This window comes from Phoenix dactylifera, chromosome 8, assembly GCF_009389715.1.
Source record: "Phoenix dactylifera cultivar Barhee BC4 chromosome 8, palm_55x_up_171113_PBpolish2nd_filt_p, whole genome shotgun sequence".
Taxonomy (NCBI): Eukaryota; Viridiplantae; Streptophyta; class Magnoliopsida; order Arecales; family Arecaceae; genus Phoenix; species Phoenix dactylifera.
Genome location: NC_052399.1, coordinates 9,055,206 through 9,079,870, shown reverse-complemented (window position 1 = coordinate 9,079,870; position 24,665 = coordinate 9,055,206). Strand labels below are relative to the sequence as shown.

General features: G+C 35.5%; 1 protein-coding gene across 3 annotated transcripts; it reads left to right on the top strand.

The window, feature by feature from the left end:
• The first annotated feature begins 3,202 nt into the window (after nt 1–3,202).
• LOC103720758 (transcription factor TGA4-like) lies at nt 3,203–15,925 on the top strand. Of its 3 annotated transcripts, XM_039128867.1 has the most exons (10): nt 3,203–3,539; nt 6,102–6,270; nt 6,373–6,447; nt 9,381–9,424; nt 10,839–10,898; nt 11,228–11,305; nt 11,388–11,451; nt 12,480–12,751; nt 14,616–14,852; nt 15,547–15,925. In XM_039128867.1, exons 6-10 carry the CDS (start codon nt 11,258–11,260, stop codon nt 15,697–15,699), a joined length of 774 nt encoding a protein of 257 aa, XP_038984795.1. In that variant the 5' UTR covers nt 3,203–3,539; nt 6,102–6,270; nt 6,373–6,447; nt 9,381–9,424; nt 10,839–10,898; nt 11,228–11,257; the 3' UTR covers nt 15,700–15,925. The 3 variants fall into 3 exon arrangements, with proteins under 3 accessions (XP_038984795.1, XP_008808847.2, XP_026665663.1); XM_008810625.4 differs by lacking the exon at nt 9,381–9,424; XM_026809862.2 differs by lacking the exon at nt 9,381–9,424 and having other exon boundaries at nt 15,456–15,682.
• Nucleotides 15,926–24,665: the final 8,740 nt, after the last annotated feature.

The following is a 24,665-nucleotide window of genomic DNA, read 5'->3' as shown; positions in this document are numbered from 1 at the left end:
GTGATATGGGAGCTACAATCCCAAACAAACTTACATTCCGATGCTAGAAATAGTGTACATTACGGGGCTTGTTGGAGTTGTAAAATAATATGATCTGTCACACTTCTTCTAATGGTACAAATGATCCCTCCATCCAAGTAAAATATTTCTTGTCCTTCCTCAGTAGATGATTGACATACTTTTCTCCAACAAAATTGGAAAATATTAATATTTTTAAAATTACACTGTTATACTAGCATAGGCATGGATTGAAAAAATGGAGGTTTATTTTATTAAATTAAACATAAGTACCTAATTGGGTCGCTTCCTGTGTTGCTCAACACTCTTGCAGCATTTTGTGGAATGGCTACGAGACTATTCCTCCTCCCTTATGTAATTTTTTTTTTTTTTTTGATATACTCATACTAGAACTATATGATTTATCCGGCTTAACAAAAAAAAAAAAGTGGAGGTCTGACATTAAATTGGCAATCAATTATCTCGATTATGAGATTGATGACTAATAAGAATTCGCAAGACTAGCCCAAAATAGTTAAGAGAATCCTAAAGGATTCTACTTATGATATTTATTTTTTATTTTCAAATATATGACGGTAATGTCGCCACCTAGTTTCGAATACTAGGGCATCCCTCAAATTGTCAACAAGATCTTGACACCCACCAACTAATAATTGTTAATTAGATAATGTGACCCCTACCTGCTCCAAATGCTAGGGGTTGTAATCTCTCATGTGACCCATTTAAAAGGTCCTTATCGAAACAATGATCTTTATTTTTCTATTTAAGACATAGCAACTTGCAGCATGATGGCAACTTCTCTGATTTTCCCTCCTATGAACCCTAAAAATATTATTTAATGTCAACAAAATGCATATAAGTTTAGTGGGTTGCAAACTTTTTCCTCCAAAGTGACTGATTAGGCATTCCTACTGGTATGTGCACCAGTGGAAGGGGAAGGTATACGTAGCTTGTTGTTTGCAAGGTGTTCTCATTCTTCCCTCTCATTTCAGCCGCATTTCCAAGTTGAGAGTAGGGACTATCAGGTGCTCTCTAATACTTCATTTTACTTTCTTTTTGATGTACCTTCTATTTTATTTTCTTTCTATGTATTTTGAGTAATTTTTTCTCCTTTATCTTGATCTTACAACCTTATGGTTCTATGTATGTAGGCTCTATATGTCCTTAGCATATTATTTCTCCTGAATGATTCAGTTGTCTTCAATTCTTGACCAAGGTTTTGATGCTTGTTTGTTGAGAAAAAGGAATAAACTCAAAGGAAAGGGATTTCGATGCTCACCGTATAATATAATATTGAATATCAAATGGAGGTGGTGTATTTCGGAAAAATGTAAGAATTAGATAATATTTAATATTTGTGCTAGATGATGAAAAAACAAGTTAGAGGAAACTAATTTTTTGCTATGCTTGGATTGGTATTTTATAGTTGGGATCACTCCTTGTTTTTTTTTTTTTTTGATTTTTAGTCATTGATGTATATTTTATATGTACTAAGTAGTTTGTTTTTTATCTACTTATGCATCTTTTGCATATACATACTCTTAGTAGAATAACGAAAATTGAATAGCTTTCAGAAAAATGGATTTATAATAAAGATTTTGGTCAACAGACCTGATTATTAAGTGGCTAGGAAAGTCATGCCTAGAAATTAATCTCCTTGAACAATATATGAGTTTAATAAAATCTAAAAGTCAACTTTAACTTAATAAGCTTGATGCTTGAATTGCTAATATTCATTCCAAGTGGAGTATACATGTGATTTTAGAAGACCATTTCAACTTTAACATATAAGAAATTTTTTATTTATTTAGAAAAATCGGTGACCTTCATTAGAAATAAAGGATAAAAAATAAAATGAATCACAGTATAAGAACATGAATTGCTTAAAAATAAGATAGTAAATACTATTTAGTATTTTATCTAGAGGATATGGGCATTAAACAGGCCTTTTTATTGGGGTTCTGAAATTTATTTGCATCAATCTTATTTTTGAGTAGGAAATCATTTTGCTTGGCCTTCATGCACCACAATTCTTAGCCATTCCTTCGTTTTGTTTTTACTAAAGCATAATATTCTTTGTGGGATTCTAACTCAGTTCCTTTCTTGAATAACTATATAAATTGTTTCAAAGAGGTAGATGTAGAGATGCAGTGGCATTTTATCATAGATAAAATTTATTCTATATAAGAAAACATAAAATATTAAATCTCATTCTGGTTGTTATGTTCTTTATTTGTATAAAATAAGACGAAAGAAGCTAAATAAATATTTAAGATATATGGTATCAATACGATATGTCAATTGATAAAAACTTTTTGTGATATGAATACTTCGAATGTGTCATTGTACACTATGCAAAAAAAGATCGGTTGTTTATATATTTTGAAAATATCAACTATAATATTGGTGAGGGTACTAGAATTTGGGCTAGTTTCTATCAAGTGCAACTTAAATAATAACACATTTGTGTATAACTATTGAACTCTTAAACAACTTTTTTCCGAATGCCCACTATAATCAATCATTGGAAAATTATATTTTTTATTCCTTCAAATGCGTCATATTTTTTCCAATCAAGATTTATTTATATGATCCATCTAAGTTAAAAGAAAATAAAGAGTAATTATAGAATCAAGGCACAAAGAGAAATCGCGATGATGAACATGCTTATAATCATTTATGCCCTAAAAATATCATTACTTTTTCGTGCTAGCTTTTTCAGTAGGCATAGAAAACCATAGAAGCAATATATACTAATTAGCGAGTGCAAGCATATTGTTCATTTGCATCTGCCAATCCAAATTTTACTTTTTTTTTAAATCATACCTCATTTCTCGAGGCGCATCACAAGTTGTGACCGACAAAATCATCATCTTAATCAATTTATTAATTAAAAATAATGCCAAACACTTGCTGATACCAAATACATAAAATATTGTACTCTTTTTATCTCGATCAGCATAAACAAATATAATATGACATATGGATGACTAAAATATCATTGCTCTAGCTTTCACTTCCCCTAGGTGGCCTTAGATTTCCTCTTTATTTCTTGTATAATTTTTCCACCCTGGGGTCATCACGGGAGCAGCGGTTGATGACGTCAGCACGACGTGCCGACCGTTTGGCCTGGGGTGGCGGGAAGGCGTTCGCTATTAATACTCCTTTTCATTGGTGTACACACGCCCATTTTCTCGACTTCGCTCTAGAATGTTTTGAAGAGGTTAGGCGCAGTCCTAGTACATAAAATAATAGAAGGGATGAATTTATAGAGGCCCGCACGGGGGAAGCGAGTGGGAATTAGAAATCCATGACCTCCACTTCCGGCTTCCATCCTCCTCTGTTCTTCTTCTTACTCCTTAGAGAACGGTTCTTGGTTCCATTGGGACGCCACAGAGAGACAAATGGGGGCTAGGGTTTTGGAGGAGCAAGCGTTTTCGAGCTCGGAAGGGTTTGTGAGGCTCGTCGTTTCGCGATTCCGGCTGGATCCCCTGAGCTGGAGCTCCCCATGCGATCGCGAGGTTCGAATTAAATCTTTATTTTTAGCCTATTTTCTTCTGTTCTTGGCTGAAAAAAGGTTTTCCCTGTTTTCTCGATATATTTTGAATATATATATATATATATATATATATATATATATATATATATATATATATATATATATATGATTTAGTGGAAAAGTTTTGGTGATATGGCTTGTTTATATATTTCTGCGATCTCATGTTGCTTTTTGGATTGGATTTGGAGGTGGAGTGGAGGACAGGATTCTGTTTCCAGAGCTTCTCACTTATGGGAAGCTAATTGGAACCTACGTAGATGGAGAATCCTTTTTTCCTTTTCTTTTTTCACTCGGGAAAAGCCCTCAAAGGTGGCTTTTTGGGTCGCCTATTATTAGGGTTTGGTCGCCGAGCTTCTGAATTGTCTTTTAGATGGAAATATCAAGCGAAGTTAAAAGAAGGTGAGTTCGATCATTTGTTTGTATGCTAGATAGTATCTTTCTTTGATTGATAGAAGGGAATGGCAGGTACTGCAGGTAGGAATTCTTAGGTGATCTCTATCCCCCTTTGCTTATGTCCCTTTTTGCTGTCTGGCTCAGAAAGGTAAGTAGCGTTTTAATGTCTTTAAGCGACACGTTTCGCCCATGAGCTGATGCGAAAGATTAGAGTTGTCCAGGAACTTTTAGGCATAAAGAGAGAATGAAAATATTCGGAAAATGATCTCCCTATATGCAAAATCTCAAGATAGCTTGGAAGAGGCTTTTCTCGTACTAGTTCTTGCTTCTGATATTGGCTGTTAACTTTGGACTCTGACTAAGCTCGTAATCTGCAGGACAAAATGAGGTATGATGGATATTTCGTAACATCTGCAAATAATTATTGTTAATATAATGGGTGAGTATGAGTTGCTTTTAAGGTTGCCCATTTTATTGAGAAAGATGAGCCCTGTGATACAGCAGAGGTACGGTTAGGAAATCCTCTATCTTTAATTTTAGGTAGACGGATGAATTATTTGCTGAACTAAGTATTTTTAAACAAATTGCTAGCAAATTTAGATAAGTTTTCCTTTGATTAAATGGTTCCTTTTTGTCACTTAAGAGGGATGGTGTTTGAGGTCTCAATACTTGTCGATCTTTACTATGTATCATGTGTCTTCTGCTGATAGGGTTGGGAAATTTACTAGACTCAGCAAAACTTGTCATGGATTATTGTTCATGAATCATGCTTCATTGTCTGAGACCCTAGAGTATCCCTTGTCAATATCTTAAAGTTTTTTTGCTCTTTCTTTTCTAACAAAGCCACCATTTTGGGAAGGAAATATATTGAAACAACGTTTTATACATGTTTTCCTAGTAACTTGCATTGTCTATGTTTTGCATGCTTTCAAACTGGTGTATTACATCAAAGGAAATTCTTGCATTCATTTGATTTCAATTTGCAACAGCTTAATTCTAGATGATGTTACATTATTTTAAGCTTATATAGCTAGTGCCCACTTGTTAGATTTGTTTCAAAACCTTTATGCTATTGCTTTTTAACTTGTGTACCATTCTATGAGTTGGTTTCTAAGGTCTTCGATGGTTTGTAAGATTATGAAATTCTGAGATCATTTTCAAGTCTACTTTATATGAAGAAAATTGACTGCTAAATTCTAGAGCTTAGGGGAGTTAATTGGATAGTGTTTTGCTTTCAGTTACTCAAAACAATTTGTTCTTGTGCAATGCATATGATGATTCCTTTTATTAGCTTATTAGTAATTGCATGAGAGCATCCTATCAAATAAGTATATCTCTTGAAAGAGGCCGAGAATCAAATTTTTTGCTTGTTTCCTTGGATCTGGTGCCAACTGATCATAATTTAGTAAAATGAGCATGAGCAGGAGGAAAATAACTACCGAGCCATTGCCATATAATACCTCAATAAAATAAGTTGCCAGCATAACTTTTTTTTTTTTTTCTTTTTTTGCATAGACATGCAAGCTGGATGTGAGAACTTATGCAAAATAAATTGCAATAGACTCTGTTCTGTCCTGAACTATTTACAGCACTATATGGTATCCATAGTTAGATTGAATTTCTCAGAATGAATTGACTCTTTGCTTCAAGGAAAGTGGCCTTCATGAATCACCTGCAAATCAGATGAAACTAAGTTAGAAATTCTAGTGTAACCAAGTAGTAGTCTGGAAAATTATAAATCATTTTGCAGGAATAGAGCGTGGTTTTTGGGTCTGCTGATCTGTGGCCATGGATCCCTAAGCTGCATGAATTCCTTTGAGAATTTCCTTGTTAATCTGAAAAATAAAGAAAAAAATAGAAAGATTTTTTTTACATCTGGACTGACGTGTACATTGTCAAGGAAATGAAAATAAAAGTTATTTTCTATAAAAAAATCTTCTGAAGTTAGACACAAAAATATTACTTGAAATCTTGGTTTGCATTTCTCAATGACTGGTTTTTTGGACAATTAGTATTTCTTAACGGTCTTTTAGAATCTCTCTCTCTCTCTCTCTCTCTCTCTCTCTCTCTCTCTCTCTCTCTTTCTCCTCTTTTCTGCAAGTGAGTTATATTTTCTTCTTCTTACTGTCAGACCAAATAGCATGGGCTTTCAATCAACTCCATACTCCACCTGTAGTACAATGGATATATATGAACATAACCACCAGATTAGCATGTGGGATGACTCCTTCGGAGCTGATAGCAGTCAGTATTCTGGTTCATCAACAGTCATGGAGGCAGACGTGAAAATTGATAGTGGGGTAAAATTTCACGACATAGTGTATCCTCTTATCATAAAATTATAAGATTTTGCATTTATATATTTCTGGTTATGACATATTAATCTCTTAATATTTCTGTAGTTTGAAAATATTCCTCATAGGACTCTAGGACCACCAAAGAAATACAATCAGGAAGCTAATAAGCCTGGAGACAAGGTACATGAACCAAAGTTTATGAATAAATTTCTCTTCAAAACGTTTCATCATCTGTTATGTGAAACTTAAAATTCATTATAAATGCTTTTTTCCTAAATTGAATATAACATGGGTAAGTGCTTGACTTTTTATTATACACTCAGTAATTTTAATTTCTTGTTTATTTATATTCTCTTATTAAATTTTCACACCTTATTTTATACTTTAAATGCTTAAGATTCTTCATACCTTTTGTTTGGTCGATCTTGACATTCAATATGCCAATTATAAATGACATCTTACCATTGTAGACTGTTCAAAACTTCAAATAGTTTCTATATCTTTTTGTCTTAAATGTTTACCACTTCATCCTGGACCTGTGTAATAGTCCATGCTTTTTAAGTCATACATGGTCGATTTTGATCCATTTGAGGAATTCTGTGCCATGTGGTTCTTGGATGTAATTATCAATTACTCTGCTATCTCTACATCCTTCTTTTTAAAATATAAGCTGCAACCTTTTCGTAATTCATCTATACATGATAGAAAACATGCTTTTGACTAATCCTTTGTTAGCTAAACATAATGAACTAATGACTGCAGTTAAGCATCTATGAATCTCAGAATAGAAGCTGTGGCTTACATATCTAATCATCTTGTGCAAATGGATGCACGAAGAAGATCATACACAGCTACACAGCCACACAGCCACAAATGGATAGATCATCTTGTGCAAATGGATGCACGAAAAAGATCATCTTGTGCAAACACACACATTCTTTTGTGGATGTACTATTGGATTTTATCCCATTAGTTACGTTACTGAAGTTTTTTCATGCTAATTCATGGTTTGCTTATTCTTGCATAGTAAACCATGAAGAGATTTTTAGTATGAAGGAACTCTCCAGTTTTTCCTGCAAGTTTCCAGACCAAGTGGAATCAGTTGTACTTGTCTGGAAATCTTGTTTAAGATATTATCCTTAATTATATCTTTTGTGTGTGGTCCTCTGTGTTTGCTTCCTGGACAATTTGCTACTTTGGAAAAGAATCCTCAAACATATTTTTTTATGGTCTTCCTTAAGATTCCTTTTAAGGCAGGTGGTTTTTTATGAAAATGGGAATCTATTGACAACTCATCACATGTCCTGGTTTAGTAACATGATAAGATTCAATTTGACCAATGTTCAAGTGTCCGAACTAGTTAATGCTGTAGTTCAAATATGTACCCAAGTTGGATTGTAAAATTTAGATGGTTCACCGTGAGTTTTGGCATCAGAGCTTTTGTTTTATAGTTTGGGGCCTTTTATTATATTTTGGGTCAAGTTAGAATGCCTCACGGCATGAAGAGATGGAGAGAAATGCTTGTGATGGGAAAAATAATGCTGGTTGGTGCAATTTAAATGGGTCTTTGAGAGTAAAAAATTGTTTTGGCAACACATTTATGAAAAGCTACTTAATAATTTTAACTAATCGGCAGACTCATTTTGTTTGACTAAGGATTGGGGATCCAAGATTGCTTGCCCAATACTAGCCTGTACATACCATACTGATTAGGAGTGGGCACCTGGTCCCCCCATTGCACTGGATCCTATACAAGTGCCCCATGCCAAATGTGTATGGGCCTGTACTGGTCAGTATTTCTTGATACACCTTTTTATAAGCTCATTTGAGCTGACAGGTGGCATCTCGTGCCCTCATGTCCTGTGTTTGCACTGGCTGGTGACTGGTATTGGTACCAACACCAGTATATAAATCCTTGAATATGAAGCGTGCATTGATATTAGTTTTCCACAGTGGTATAGCAATGGCTCATAAATTTTATTGGCTGTTTGCATGTGAAAAGACATGTAAAAATTTGATCATTCAATAATTGATGGCGAGAATCATTTTCTTATCAGTTGCTTGCATCAAGATGATGGCAGCATTTGATGTATATATGGACAAGTTATACCTGATTAATAGTAGTCTGAGGAACCACAATAGATATTGCTGAGCTCAAACTATTTGCTTTAAGAAAGGGCGCTTTGGACAGCATGAGTTATGGTTTGAAGCATGGTATGCTGTACCAGTTAGTACCGGACGTACCGTACCAGTACCGGTGGGCACCGGTATCGGTACGCCAGGCATACCGCACTAGTATCGGTGGGTACCGGTATCGGTACGCCAGTGTCGGTATGCCTGACGTACCGCATACCGTACTGTACCGATACTCGATACGCCTATGCTAGTGGGCACCGGTATGGGGTCCGGTACCGGTACGGCAAGCCTTAACTTTGAAGTAATGGCAGATACTTGGAAAACAAAAAGTTTCAGCTTTGCCAAAAATGAATTAAAACCTCGGTCAGTTTTAGAGGTGCAGGTGAAATTGACTTGTGAGGTTAGATTTATTGTTTATATGGCAATTTATATTGTTGTTTTTTCATTTTTTAAATTTCAAGAAGTGTTTTCTCCAAACTAAAATTGGATTTTACAAGTTAGGAGAAGAATTTTAAGCAATGGAAGGAATATTGGGTTCCAAAGAAACTTAGATTTTTTTTTTCTTGAATCTCAAAGATATTATGATTATGGTAGATTGTCATTGAATAATAAAATGATATACAACACCTAGATGATATGAAACATGCTTTAAAAGAAAATTTAAATTAAGTTATAGTCCAGTGGTTGCACCCCTCCTCCATACGGAAGGAGGTTTTGGGTTTGAGTCTTGATTGCATTCTCGCCCAAGTGTTTGACCAGCTAACTTGAATTGGTAGCACTTCCATAGTCTTAATAAAAACAAATAAAATTTTCAAAATTATAATATCCTCTTGTTTTAGCTGTTCTTGTTAAAATATTTACTCAGAGGTCATAGACATGTAATAAATTTTAAACTTATGTTTTACATATTTTATTTAACTCAGCTTACCTTTTTTTATTTTCTTAAAGTTTTGATGTTTAATATTTTATTTGTGTAGACAAAATTGGAGTTCGATCTATCAAAACCATCAAAACTTTCAAGGTGAAAACTCAGTTAGCTCAGCTGAAACTGGTTCCTAGTTTTCAAGCTTTTCCCTGAGCCACATAACCATGACATAAATAAGTTTTAGTCCATCAATTAGCAGTCAGCTTCATGCTTGTTATAGTTAAAAAGCAGTCTTTTCCTACCTTCATCAGTACTTTCTTTTGTCAAATGCCCTCTACACTTTACTGACCCTTAAATCCCTATATGAGTACCCCTTCTCACTGAGGCTGCCACACGGTGCACCTATAATCCATCTTAAATCTTTTGATGTCATCTCTAACCTTCTTAATTATATGGCCTGTGATGCTTTTCAGCAATTTATTATTGTTATTTAAGTTGATCTGCTGTTCCTGATTTCTTCCAAATTCATTTCTTCTTAGGGTAAACTTAGTTGCATGGATAGTTTTGTGCAATTTCAATTCTAAGAAACAACAGATTGCTACATTTAGAAAATACTGAGTAAATGTTTGAAAAATTTGTGAATTGTAATTCATGTACTAAATTTGTAAACTCAGATCCTTTTCAAAATCCGAGAGCTACTAAAAAAGTGTTGGATTGAATTGGTTAATGCCAAAATTAATATTAAAAATCAGATAACCAATTTTAGCTTTCAAGGGGGCTGAACCATTGAGGATAGTGTCAGAGAAGAGACAATTAAGGAGCAAAGAGAACTTGTATTTCAGTATTTTACATAATTTACCTTTCACCAATCTTAGATTCCTATTGAAAGTGTTTGTGACTTTATAATCATAACTATATACATCTATCAAGCAAAAGTATGTTCGTTAATATTTTATGTTACAAAATACAAACAATTAAGCATGCATGTAGAATGTGCATAACTCATCCTTCAAAAATCTCAAGAAAATGCCTTCAGTCTATGAATCCCAGGCATGGATACAGATATAGATACATTGATACAGTAAATCTTGAAAAGTAGGATCCTAAATGGCTGCTATATGATGCTACTGTATATATATATAAAATTAAGCAACCATATAGAATAGTTGATATTAAAATAATATAGTTGCTCTACATGGTAACACGATCATCCATCAACTCCATTATTTAGTCATCACTCGAATCCATGAAACATACTCCATGCAATATCATCAGCATTGCAAATGCTAAAATTAACTGTCTGTCACATCCATGATTAAAAGATTAACATTTATTTATTTTTTTTAAAAAAAACTTCAAACATCTGCTAGTTTCCGAAACTTTTTTTGATTTTGAAAAATAAGATACTTAGACACAACCTAGCCATGTTCAACAAGTATCATTATCCATGTATTATTGGATTTGGGCACAGCATGCAAAATTAAACTATTTCTGTATTACAACCAGCAGTTAGGTTTCAATAAATAATTATTCCAATTTTAATGCTATTGATACTTGACTTTGTGTATAGGTGTTACGACGTCTTGCTCAAAACCGAGAGGCAGCCCGGAAAAGTCGTCTAAGAAAAAAGGTATTTTCCCATTAACAGTAAAACTTCGGGAGATCTTTTGACCTCTTTTGTTTTGTTTGCTTTTTGTACCTCAATGGACATTATGGTTTCAAGTGCCAGTCATGCTGGGCCAGTACAGGCTCCTGGCATAGGTTGGCACATGACCTCTTTAACTCTTTTTTTAAAATGGTTTTAGTAAAAATATTTAATTATTTTTTTCTTGTTTCGGCATATTGTAGCCCGGCATGGCCCATACCCTGTTGGTGGTTTCTGGTATGCCCACCGGCAGCCCTACTTCAAACCTTGATGGTCATTGTTGGTGTATAGATTTACGATGTTTTTTTCTATAGGTGTATATTCAACAACTAGAAGCAAGTAGTATGAAGTTGACCCAGCTCGAGCAAGAGCTTGAACGGGCTAGACAGCAGGTACCATAATTACTGGATCATGAATAAATGATTCATCATGCAGCTGCTATCAGCTTATTTGGTGATTTAAGCCGACTTGCAGGGTGTGTACACTCGTGAACATTCAGGTGATTCATTTCTTGGGTCATCAGGAGCTGTTGATTCAGGTAACCATTGAAATCCTACATCCTTATAATTATTATTTCTCAAGTGGAACTTCTGTTTGTTACAATCAACCATCATATTAACTCAGAACCTTTCAGTATGGGACCTCTGGGTCTTGCCAAAGTTGTCTTCTCAACTTCTGGAATACCGATGTTAGTAGATATTGTTTATGTTAGCTGTGCCAGATTGGTGATGTTTTGCAAAGTAAAAGACACAATCTGATTGAAATTGTTTCAACCACATTGGACATTTTTCAAGGATCCACAACTTTTCTATTTGTTTCATGCAAACTTCTTTTTTGTTGGTGTCTTGAAATCCCACTATCCTTAACTTGATGATGTCATTAAGCTAGAAATTTTATGATATATCTCATCCTTTTATTATGTTGGCATTTCCAGATTACTTTGTGCTAAAAAGTGTCTGGATAAACTCTCTCTCTCTTGTGGAATTATTTTTTAGTAATATGTGTCCATGCCATTTGCTTAACTCATGAAAGTGTGAATCTATCTGCTCAAAAGGAAACTATCGTATTACAGCTAGAAAATGTAAATTCATGCAAGATCCAAAGGAAGCAACGTAGCATACATTTCTATATAGGTGGTCAGTAGGCAACAGATCCAAAAAGGAGGAAAAAATGCTTCCAATTCTGCAGAGGGATGCTGGTGTAGTATTGCATATTGGAGGATCAGGTCTTATGTTACTGATTATAAGTACCATCAGATAAAACGGCAATCACATGCAACCCTAATATTTTTTGTTTAGCAGTACTTAGTGGTCATACATGTAATAGAAAATTAATATATCGAACATTTTTGCTCCTTGGTGAGTCCAGATGAGTTGAACAAAGAAATTTTTAATAATTTTCTTTTATTACTCGATAGCTAAATTCTCTGATGCTTATTGAATTAAGTGCTAGCTATGCCTACCTGTCTTCTATATGGAGTTGGAATCTCTATCATATCCGGTAGACATACTATATTACTATTATCTTCTTGTGCTCCTTACATTGCTCCTTGTTGAGGTCTTGTAGGAATTGCTGCTTTTGAGATGGAATATGGACATTGGGTTGAAGAACAAAATAGGCATACTTGTGAGCTAAGAGCTGCTCTGCATGCACATGTATCTGATCTAGAGCTCCGCATACTTGTAGAAAGTGGAATGAGACATTATGATGAACTATTCCGTATAAAAGCACTTGCTGCCAAGTCTGATGTCTTCTATCTTATGTCTGGGATGTGGAAGACATCTGCAGAACAGTTTTTTATCTGGATTGGAGGGTTTCGGCCTTCAGAGATTCTAAAGGTGATTTAACCTCATTCGAATATACTCTTAAGCCCCATATGTTGATTTTTTAAGTTCCATTGTTGAAATTTAATCATGTTTTCGTTGGTTTTAGTGATAAGGGTGGCAACTGCTTGAGTCAGGTTTCAGGTCAAAAAACCCTCTATGGATGCCCAATCCATTTATAATCAGGCTAAAAAGAATAAACCCATAACCAACCTAATTATTTTAAGTGGGTTCATAGTTCATACTGTTTCTGCCATTCAATGAGAGTTTACTTGTCAATCATATGGCCTGAAAAATTATAATGAGATACAGTTGGAAAAGGTGATCTAGGGTTGGGCCCTTGAGTGAGAGAGAGAGGGAGGGAGGTGGGGGAGAGAGAGAGGAGTGTGAATCAAAGGGGAAAAGTACATGTCATAAATTCTAAACTTGTTATTTCTCCATTTTTCTCTTGGTATTTTTTATTCTTAATCATGAACTGCATTCTCATACAATTACCCAAACCAACCCTTGACTAACCAATGGCCCATTCACTGCTACCACTGTCCTTGGGATTGGGTTTTATGGACTTGTCCAACCCATGGTGACCGTCAACTCTGGGGGCCAAATGCAAACCCAACCTTTTTGTAATCAGGTTAGTCTCTAGTCTCTACTAACTGAAACCTGACCCAATTCATCCACATAAAGGCTGTTTTTTTTAGCCAGATTGGCCGGTCCAAATCAGAAATTGCTGCTCCTATGTCTCTTCTCTAGCCTCCATGGGGGATTGCATTGGTGGAGCAGGAGGGCAATCAACAACTATAAAAAACCACTCATCTGCTAAGAGAATAAAAACATTGCTTAGTTTATGAGGGAATCGCCAAAACATGAATAAGCTTTCTGGTACAAAATTATTTTACTACTTGGTGGAACACTATTTTCAGTTACCAATAACTTAATTCCCTATTATTGGTTCTTAAAAGTACCCTTTTTTAAGGTTTTGCGTACATTTTTCATATGCATCCTCAAATTTCATGATTGTTTCAATGGTTCTGAAACAAAAGGCTATGAAGTGTTTGTCTAAGCAACTTGTTGCATTCAGACATCATATGTATGAATTTCACATAACTTGTACCCTGTCTTTAGCGCAGTGTTTAGAAAAGGCTAAAAGTGGAGGCGAAGTGCTTTAGTGAAAAATGCAAGGCATAAGCCTCAAGGCGGTTTAAAGTGTAAGCCTCAAATATTTAATTCATGATTTAATTATATGACAATAGTTATACCCCTTATGGGTTGCTATAAAGTATGGACCATCGATTACCCTTGATAAAGATCAAGGAGCTTAAAGTCTCAAGCATAGGCCAAGATGTTAAACCTTCACAGATAATAGAGATGAGGAAATGAACTAAATAAGTTTACATCATTGCTACTAAGGGCATACTTGTTTTGTTAATAATTGATGAAGCTAAATTCTACTATTTTATAAAGGGATATTGTGCAAGGAAATAAAAAGCTGCAGCCCCTTCTTTGCCCCAAGAATCATTGCATGGGTTTTGTTTTAGTTTCCAAATGGAAGCCTTGAGGCTATCTTTTACTATACCCTCAAAGCTAGTCAAAGCTAGCTTTTAAAACCATGCTCTCGAGTTGACATGGTTTAGCACTGTATAATATCAATATTGTTGGGAAGTAGTTTAGCAATAGTTCTAAACTGACTGGCACCATGGCTAGAAGGTCATGTTGTATCTATTTAGCCAAGCATTTTCTATATTTTTGGCATTATGTAGCCAGGTCTGATTAAATAGCAGTAGATGCAATAGCACATTGCTAGTTGTTGAAATATGATGAGTCCTTGGAAGAAGTTGTACCAAATGCAAGAGCAGCCATTACCCTTGCTCATGCCTTTCAGGTTCTCACCCCACAGCTAGACCCCTTGACAGAGCAACAATTCATGGCTGTATATAACCTTCAGCAATCTTCTCAACAAGCTGAAGATGCCCTCTCCCAGGGACTAGATAAACTTCAACAAACTCTTGCTGAGACTATAACCTCTGTTCCTTTAGGCACTTCTAATATGGAAAATTATATGGGACTGATGACAAATGCAATGGGGAAGCTGGAGGCCCTGATAAGCTTTGTAAACCAGGTAATGCTTCATTTCTTCTCCCTTTTGTCAGCCATGCGCATTCTCTCTTTCCTCTTCTGTTAATGCTGTTTCCTTCATCTCTCAAGCATACTCATTATAAGATGCCACATAACAGTATCCATTCTCTGAAGGTTTTCATGTTATATGAGCAAAATGACAGTCTATTGGCAAAAGAGGAAAAAAATACACAGGTGGTGTAGGGAATTTATGTATCAAAGCAGGGAATCTATGGTGAAATCTGCCAGCCAGAAGGAAAGGTTCGGAAAAAAAAAATCCACAGAACAGTCAAAGTATCTGAGCATGAGCATATATTATAAAGAAATTATAACATCATATCGTGAGAAATAAATTAGTAGAAATTGACCCACCGAGCAGTCTGTCTCGAGTAACTACATTGAGCAGTGAAAGAAGCAGAGTGACTACATTGTCAAATCAACCTTTATATCTGTTGTCTGTCTTCTTGTGGCTTTGATACACCTAAACAAATTCCTGAATATTTAGCAAACAATCGGAGTACAGGCATGGCACAATAGTTGGCAAGATTTGAATATAATATTGTAACACCAAATACCGATATTTAGGAGTTTCGCTGTCAATTTGCAGGAGCATGCATGCTATGTAATACTTCTAGACTTTATCAAGGGGTAAACATGCAATTGTCTCAATTTTACGGGATTGCACAATTGTCAAACAGGCAGACCACCTTCGGCATCAGACCCTTCAGCAAATGTACCGGATCTTGACAACCCGCCAAGCAGCTCGGGGCCTGCTCACCATTGGTGATTATTTCCAACGTCTCCGTGCCTTGAGTTTCCTATGGGCTGCTCGTCCTCGAGAACTAGCCTAAACACCTCAAAGCTACGTACACATCACATTCTGAGGTGAGTCTGCAACCATCCATCGAGCTACAGTTAATAGCCTGGCAGCAAGGAAGTGCTCTTTGTATCTCAGTTTCTCTCTGCATACCTGCTTCTACTATTTCAATAAATGCCTGGAAGGAGACTCCAACAATGGGATGGAGATTCTTGTAAAGTTAATTAAAATCCTTCCGCTAGTTTGCTTGGCTTGCTGATTGACTGCTGTCTATGATGCATGTTTGTGCAGCAACTGAATTAACTGTTGTCTATGATGCATGTTTTTGTAGCAAGTATAAGGCAGGGTTAGAAGCTTAAATGGCCTTAGAAATCTGAGGTGGCTTTATGAAGTACTGTAGGAATGGCATTAACAGATGAAGAGGCGTGCATTCTCGTACTATTACCGATCTTTGTTGGAAAAATTAATGGCGCATGTCTCAGGCATGCACGCGACTGCCAACGGGCGCCTGCTGGGGCTTTCCGCGGATGCGTGCCAGCATCCGCTGGCCGTGAAATGTTTGTGGGCTGGCCGCATCTGCGTTCCACGGATGCGTGCCAGCGCCTGCTGGTCACGAAATGACCGCGGACTCATTCGCAAAAAGTCCTAAATGCCCTTGTCTTCTTGTTTTGGGCCAACGTTTGAATTTTATAAATACCCCTCATTTTTCTCCTTTCTGGAGACGAAAAATAGAAAAAAAATACTAAAAAAAATTCTGAAGAAAAATTCTTCCTCCTTTAAGCCCCTTCTGATTTTTATTTTTTTCTCTTTTATTCAACATATTTTATTTTATTCTTTTTATTTCTTTCTTTGCTGGATCTGTAAGTCCGATCGGATTCGTTTTGGTTTCTTTCGAGACGTACCGAAGAAGAACCTTTTGGATCGTCGTATCTTTGAGGAGAATTACCGGAAAATCTGTACGTGAGGGCAAACACTTCTTTGGAACAACGTTTATACGCTTCGATCTGCCTTCAATCAGGCTATTTCCTCTTACTTTTATTTTAAATTTAATATTAGTAGGTCTGTAGTATTTACAATTTTATGATTTAAATTTATTAAATGAATAGATTTCTTTTGTGCTAAAATAGATTTATTTTCATGTCAAATAATATATATATATATTATTTCTTTTAAGATTTTCTATTAATTGTAATTAGAGATTTATTGGCTTATTTAGGTGATATATTGCTAACAATCCAAAGAAGTGTTTGATGATTTTTTTTGTTAGTAATATATAATTCATTAAATTCTTTATTACAATTATGACATATTAGATTTTAATTACAATAATTGCTTTGCTAGCACAAAATTAATAATCAATTATTCTAAAAAGGTAATAATTTGCTTAACCTTCAAGAGGTTTATCATACCTCCATTTGGACTCTTCAAGGAGTAATTTCCAGATCTTATTTAAACGAAAAATTCAAAAATTGGTTAATCTATAATAATGAATTCATTGAATTGATAAATTAGATCTTAATTACAATAAATTTTGTTAGTACAAAATTAGTAATCAATTATTCTAATAAGTTAATAAATCATTCTAATATATAATTTATTAAATTGATATATTAGATCTTAATTACAATAATTATTTTGCTAGCACAAAATTAGTAATTAATTATTCTAGTAAAGTAATAAATCATTTTAATATATAATTTATTAAATTGATATATTAGATCTCAATTATAATAATTATTTTGCTAGCACAAAATTAGTAATCAATTATTCTAATAAAGTAATAAATCGTTTTAATATATAATTTATTAAATTGACATATTAGATCTCAATTATAATAATTGTTTTGCCAGCACTAAATTAGTAATCAATTATTACTAATTCGGAAAATTCAAACAAAAAATTTGAAAATTGGTTAATCCATAATAACAAATCTAAGTTTGCACTTAGGCTCTTCTAAAAAGTGAATTTGTGTGATTTCTATTGATTATATCTACTAACTAATAGTGTCAAAGAAAAACTTGTCAAAAAGGCATACGTGCCTAAGAAAGGCTGGTACTCAAGTGAGCCTAGTGCTCCACCACCGATCTGGAGCTGATCTGGCTATTAATTTTTGAATATAGCAACTATACATTTAAAATTCAATACAAATTTTAGTGCAATCTTTTGACATAAATTTTTTGTCTTCATTCAGGTTTCTGTTTCTTTTCTATAACATTGAACCTATGGCTTTTAACACTAGTGACCACCTTAGTGCCAAATCTAAGAAATTTGATGGCCATAACTTTAGGAGGTGGTAGAACCAAATGCAGTTCTGGCTCACCACATTAGGGTTGATCTCGGCCATTGATGAGAGCACTACTGAAGTTGATAACGAGTCCAACCCAATTACTTCACGACTTGCTACTCGTCAAAACTCAAACCAAAGTTCATCCTCCTCCCACACAAAACTTTCTGCCTCCACCAGCACAGCCTCTAGGACACCTGATGAGATAGACTATCATTGCATCCATGGAATCCTAGGTGCCTTTTCTGAGAGGTTGTATGACATTTATTACAAAGCTAAGAGTACCAAAGAACTCTGGGACACCCTGGATAACAAATATGGTCTTGATGATGCTGGGGTAAAGAGGTTCAAGGCCTCCGACTTCAATAACTTTAGGATGGTGGACTCAAAGCCTATGAATAACTAAATCCATGAATTTGAAATCCTGATCCACCAGCTTAGGGCTAATGGAACCAATTTGGATGAATCATTCTAGGTAGCCCGTTTGATAGATAAACTACCTAATTCTTAGTCTGATTTTGCTAAGAGTCTGAGCCATACCCAAGAAGGTCTCACCCTAACCTAAGTTTTGAACTCCATTAGAATTGAAGAGCAGTTTAGGCTTATGAGTAAAACCTATACTAGACACAAAAATAATGCTTATAATGTAGAGGTCCCACCTAGAAAAAATCAGAACCAACTTTTCAAAAATAAGCATTATAAAAAAAAACCCTACAACCCTAGAAACCCTAACCACCACAATGGGAAACCCAATCCTAGAAGTAGAAGAAGAAGAAAGAGGAATGTGGTGTTTATAGAGGACTCTCCAAGTACTTTTGAGAATGTAATGAAATCCTTGGATTCATCTTTTTGGAGAGAAGCTGTAGATAATGAGATGCAGTCAATGATCCAAAATTATACTTGCGAATTGATTGATATTTCTTCTGGCTGTAAAACTATAGGGTGCAAATGGATCTTTAAGAAGAAACTTAGGCCTGATGGCTCTGTAGATAAATTTAAGACTAGATTGGTTGCCAAGGATTTTACAGAGACCTGGAGTAGATTTCTTTGATGTTTATGCACTTGTAGCTACGATTACTACTATTAAAGTCCTGATAGCATTAGCCTCCATCCATAGATTAGTGATTCATCAGATGGATGTGAAAACAGCTTTTCTAAATGAAGATTTAAATGAAAAAATTTATATGGACTAGTTAGAGGGATTTATAATCCCAGGCCAAGAAAAGAAAGTTTGTAGATTAATCAGATCTCTTTATGGTCTTAAACAAGCACCCAAGCAATGACACTTGAAATTTGATGAAACCATACTGACATTTGGATTTAAAATCAATAGTACAAACAAATGTGTATATCATAAGAGAGTTGGAAATAAATTTGTGATCTTGTGCCTCTATGTAAATGATATACTAATCTTTAGGATATATCTTTAGATAGTTGATGAAGTAAAGCAATTCTTAAGCCATAAGTTTGATATAAAAGACTTAGGACAAGCTGACTTAATTTTAAATACCAAAAAAGTTAGAAGTGCAAATAGAATTGAGTTATCCCAAAGTCATTATGTTGACAAGATTCTCAATAAATTTAATTATACTGATTGTCAGTCTATCTCTACTCCCTTTGATCTCTCTACACACCTTAAGAAGAACTTAGGAATTCCTATCCTTCAAAGCCTATATGCTCAAATCATAGGCTCACTAGGATTTCTAGCAAACTACATCAGGCCAGACATAGCATATGGTGTAAATAGACTTAGTAGATATACTATTAATCCAAACAGAGATAACTAGATAACATTAGAGAGGATTCTTAGGTATCTTAAGGGTACCAAATTCTATAATTTGCATTTTAGTGAGTTTCCTGCTATTCTAAAAGGCTATAGTGATACCAACTGGATCAGCGATATCTGAGATGTTAAATCCGCTATAGGATATGTCATTCTCCTAGGAGGTGCTGTTGTGTCTTGGAAATCCATCAAACAAACCTTGATATCTAGAAGTATCATGGAGTCTGAACTGATAACTTTGGACACCACTAGCATTGAGGCTGAGTGGTCAGAGATCTACTTATAGACCTTCCTATAAATGAGTCATCTTTACCACCTATCTTCTTACATTGTGACTGTAAATCTGCAATAGATAAGTGCAACCAAAAAAATTCCAATATAAAAATGAATAGGTACTTAAAAGTGCATCATAAATCATTAAGATATAAATTGAAAAATAACATTATATCTTTAAATTTTGTAAAATAAAAAAATAATTTAGCTGATAAGCTTACAAAAGGTTTGTCTAGAATAGTAGTTTTAGAGTCATCGAGGGGGATGGGGCTTAGCCCATAAAGATAAATCACCACGATGGAAACCCAACCTTAAAAGGTTCAATGGGTAGAAACAAACCAGAGTGTGACTAAGAGGAGTACTGTTTTATGTTTTTCTCATCCCTATGGCACTAGTACTCATAAAAGCAAGCGGTAGGATGAGTTCGTTTATATAACTCTTAATAAATTCGAGACCCAAGAGGCTGGAGCTTCCTTGCTAGTTTCCTTATTAGGACTCACCTGTATGTGCAGTCGTAGGGCCGCAATTATGAGATATGGGCGATTCCTTAAAAAGCACATGAAAGATGCCTACGCATGACCATATTAGCGCAACCCGCTTAGAACCCAGATCGGGTTATATTATATGTGCTGTTGATTTAATCTGAGCCATGGACCGAGGTTCAAGGTTAAAACCACCTTGGCTCCACAGATGCAATCAATTGTCAGTAAGTGAAGGTTTAAAGCGAAAGGTACCTATACCTATTACATAATATAAGTTATCCAGCATTTTTTTTGATTTTAAAATTATTTAAAAATTAATTTTTGTGGAGGATTGTTGGAAAAATTAATGGCGCATGCGGCCTGAGACGCGTGTCTTGGGCACGCGCGCGGTTGCCAACGGGCCCCTGCTGGCGCCCGCTGGGGTGTTCATGAATTGACCGCAGGCTGGCCGCGTCCGTGCTTTCTGCGGACGCATGCCAGCATCCGTTGGCTGCGAGACGTTTGTAGGCTGGCCATGTCCACGTTCCGCGAACACGTGCCAGCGCCTGCTGGCTGCGAAATGACCGCGGACGCATCCGCAAAAAGTCCTAAATGCCCCTGCCTTCTTGTTTTGGGCCAATGTCTGAATCTTATAAATACCTCTCATTTTCCTTCTTTTTGAAGACGAAAAAATAGAAAAAATACTAAAAAAATTATGGAGAAAAGTTCTTCCTCCTCTTAGCCACTTCTGATTTTTATTTTTGCACTTTTACTTAGCATATTTTATTTTATTTTTTTTTTATTTCGTCCTTTGCTTGATATGCAAGTTTGTACGTGGGGGCAAACACTTCTCTGGGATAGCATCTACGTGCTTCGACCTACCTTCTATCAATCTATTTCCTCTTACTTTTATTTAAATTAATATTAGCAGATCTATAGTATTTACAATTTTATGATTTAAATTTGTTAAATAAATAGATTTTTTTGTGCTAGAATAGATTTCTTTTATGCTAAAATAGATTTATTTTGATGCCAAATAATATATATATATATATATATATATTATTTTTTTAAATTTTTTTATTAATTATAATTATAAATTTATTTTACTTATTTAGGTGATATATTGCTAACAATCTCTATACTGGCAATTGTGTGTAACATTTTCTTCAAGTTTGCTTTGGTAAATAAGGTTCCAGAAAGCATGGGATCCCCTCGGTACCAGGTCAAGCAACTGGAGTCTCAGATGCATCAGCTTCAAAGAATATGCACCAAGCCAAATTCTTTGCAGCAGACAAAGGATGGAGCCATGCCTCTGGACCAGCCAGCCGGACATTTATGCAATAATATAACTGGAAACCAATGATATAAATCTGCTGTATGGGCCACAATGCGGTATTGTTGACGATCTTGTATGGGTGGTCATGCCAACCATATATTTTTTTTTGTTTATCCACGTTTGCTGAGACAATGAAAGGGACAAGTTGGCCCGGATCTAGAGGTGTATCTGCCAGCTTGTATTATTCACGGTCAAGGGCAGGATGCAAACCTACTGCTTTTTTTTTTAAAAAGCAAAAGTATTATTCAGCTAAGCTAGCTTTGTTTTATTTATTTGTTTTCAACTAAAGACTTCCTATACGAGCTAAACTAGGTAGACATACAAGTGGTAATGGCTTCCTTCCTTCTCCCTTCTGGATATGGTGTTTTCTACGTATCCTGGAGCATAAAACTATGGACATGGTGGTTGCTTTCTGACGTTGAAGATATTGAAATTATTTGAATTATAAAACTATCGTCGCGCATGGACTGTCGCTGTGTATATAGTGTGTGAATCTTAGAAAATGGAAATACGGGATCTTGCAAGGAAAAGAGATGATACACTAAACCTCGAGCTTGGAGCTTGGAGCTTGAAGCTTGGTGTTTAGCAATTAAGCATTCACAGGAAAGGACGAGGGGAGAGGGAAAGAAAAAAATACATCTAAAGAATGAGGGGAGAGGGAAAGAAAAAATACATCAACTCCATTGGATAAAATAATATGATCTATGTTTACAATTGGTAATTTAGAGATGATGACGCTACTTTGAATACCGTGCAAAAAAGTCTGTTTCAGGCACCTGAGTCTCCTCGGTCAGTGTGGTCTCATGGCATTTGCAAGTTGAGTGCTGGTTCCAATACCACTCCATTCCCTGCTGAGAGCAACAGTCCATGGCAATGGAGGATTGGTGTGGTACATGGGGTTCACCATGTACCATCCCACTAATCACTGCACCCAGGGAATGGAGCTGGGATGGGAGTGGTGCAGTGAAGAATTTCTCTTTGCGAATAATACATATAGTGATATTATGAAATTGCATGACTAATTGGCCAGATGTCATTAACATGCTCCATCTAAGATATCTGAAATACATCCAATTTTATCCAATGCTTTCTGCCAAATTGAAGCATATTTGTTCAGGCAAACACAAATTCTCATATACTTAGCCGCTCTCCATACATTCCACCCCAAAGGAGACAAGGGCTTTTAACTCTTGACATCTCTGTGGATCCCCTTCCCCTACTTGATTTGGGGCTAGAGGAAAGCAATAGAAACTCTTTTATTGCTCTTGAAGGGTAGTGAATCTCACATGCCGGAGATGGCATAATCCAGTGCATCCACAAGGAAGTCTGCATCAAGAGACAGAAATATTATTAAACAAATAAGTTTAAATCTTTTAAGTAAAGACACCTAGGTTGAACCCTGTCAAGCATTAATTAGCAAGAACCTGCATCCTCTTTGGTGAAGCACATTGGTGGTTTTATTCTGAAGACATTTCCATGTAAGCCCTCTTTACCAACTAGCACTCCCAGATATACAGATAAGAAAAGCAACTATTATTTATAAAGTTGAGGGGAAAAAAGACTTGCATGAAAGAATAAGAAAAAGAAAAGAAAGCTACAACCTACCCTTGAGCTTCTCAAATAGCATTGTTGTTTCTACCTTGGCAGGTGTTTTCTCTTTCCTATCAGTTACAAATTCTACTCCCAACATTAATCCCCTGCCTCTGACATCTCCTACGACTGAAAGGAGGGCAGCAATAATCAATGAGAACATAAGCAAACATATGTATTAAGTGCACTAATTACCAAAGAATCCCTGCTCTCTTCTGAAGATATTTTTTACAAATATTCACCAAATGCAATAAATATAATATAATAAACAACCACTCTTGTATCTGCAAGTTCAGCTCAAGATGACATGACAAAAAATTTTCAGTTGCTTATAGATATGACTAGTGCAAGTTAATGATCATGACTGCAGTATCAAGTGATCTTAAGGTGCCCAATATTTAGCAATACAGACCATAATGACAATACAATGGCTCTTTGAGATACAATTGCTCAATGAGAAGAGTTGTGTGGAGATGGTATCCAGCAATGGAATATAAAATGCTCGATTGATGCACTATTTGGCTGTTAGCATATATCAGCATATATCCATTATGAAGTTGGTTTCATATCAGTCCAATTCCTAGCAGACATCATATCGTCCAACAATGCTAGCCTTTTTTGTATCAACAATTGCATAGGGTTCTTTGTTCTTCCTACTCTCCACAAATTCTTTGTGGCAATTCAGAAGCTGAGGGAGTTGGTTTAGTCCTCTGCCGGTTATTCGCCGAGGAAATCTTGGATACTTATATAGGACTAAGAAACCTCAAAAAAATCCTTCTAGCTAGTCTTTTTGGATGAGGTCCTGAGTCGTGACAGTAACAATCAACCATAATTTTGATCTACTCCTAGCAACTCAGATCTGAAAAGTCTCTGCAATGAAACCTGCAACTTTTCCAAGGGTGCCATAGTGAATGTGATCTTGAACTTCTTTGGCATGAGATACAGCATCAGAGCCAAATGCCCCACGATAAGGATTAGGGTTCATGACATGATGAATCTCACCCTACAGAAGTTTAGGACAGAAAAACACAAGAAAAAAAATTGACGGCAAACTACAACTGTTCGTTTCATAGCATATTCATGAAGCAGCCACCTTTTGCAAAGCAAATACCCAAAATATATTAGGGAAAACAGAGATTTGGTGTTGAAAATTTGTGAATAGAATAACAAGCAACTTAATGTCATTGAATCTGATAATAAAGATATCCCTTTTCCAGTTAGTTGTTTAAAAATAATCAGATAATCCAAAGGAAAAAGGAGGACTTTTGCA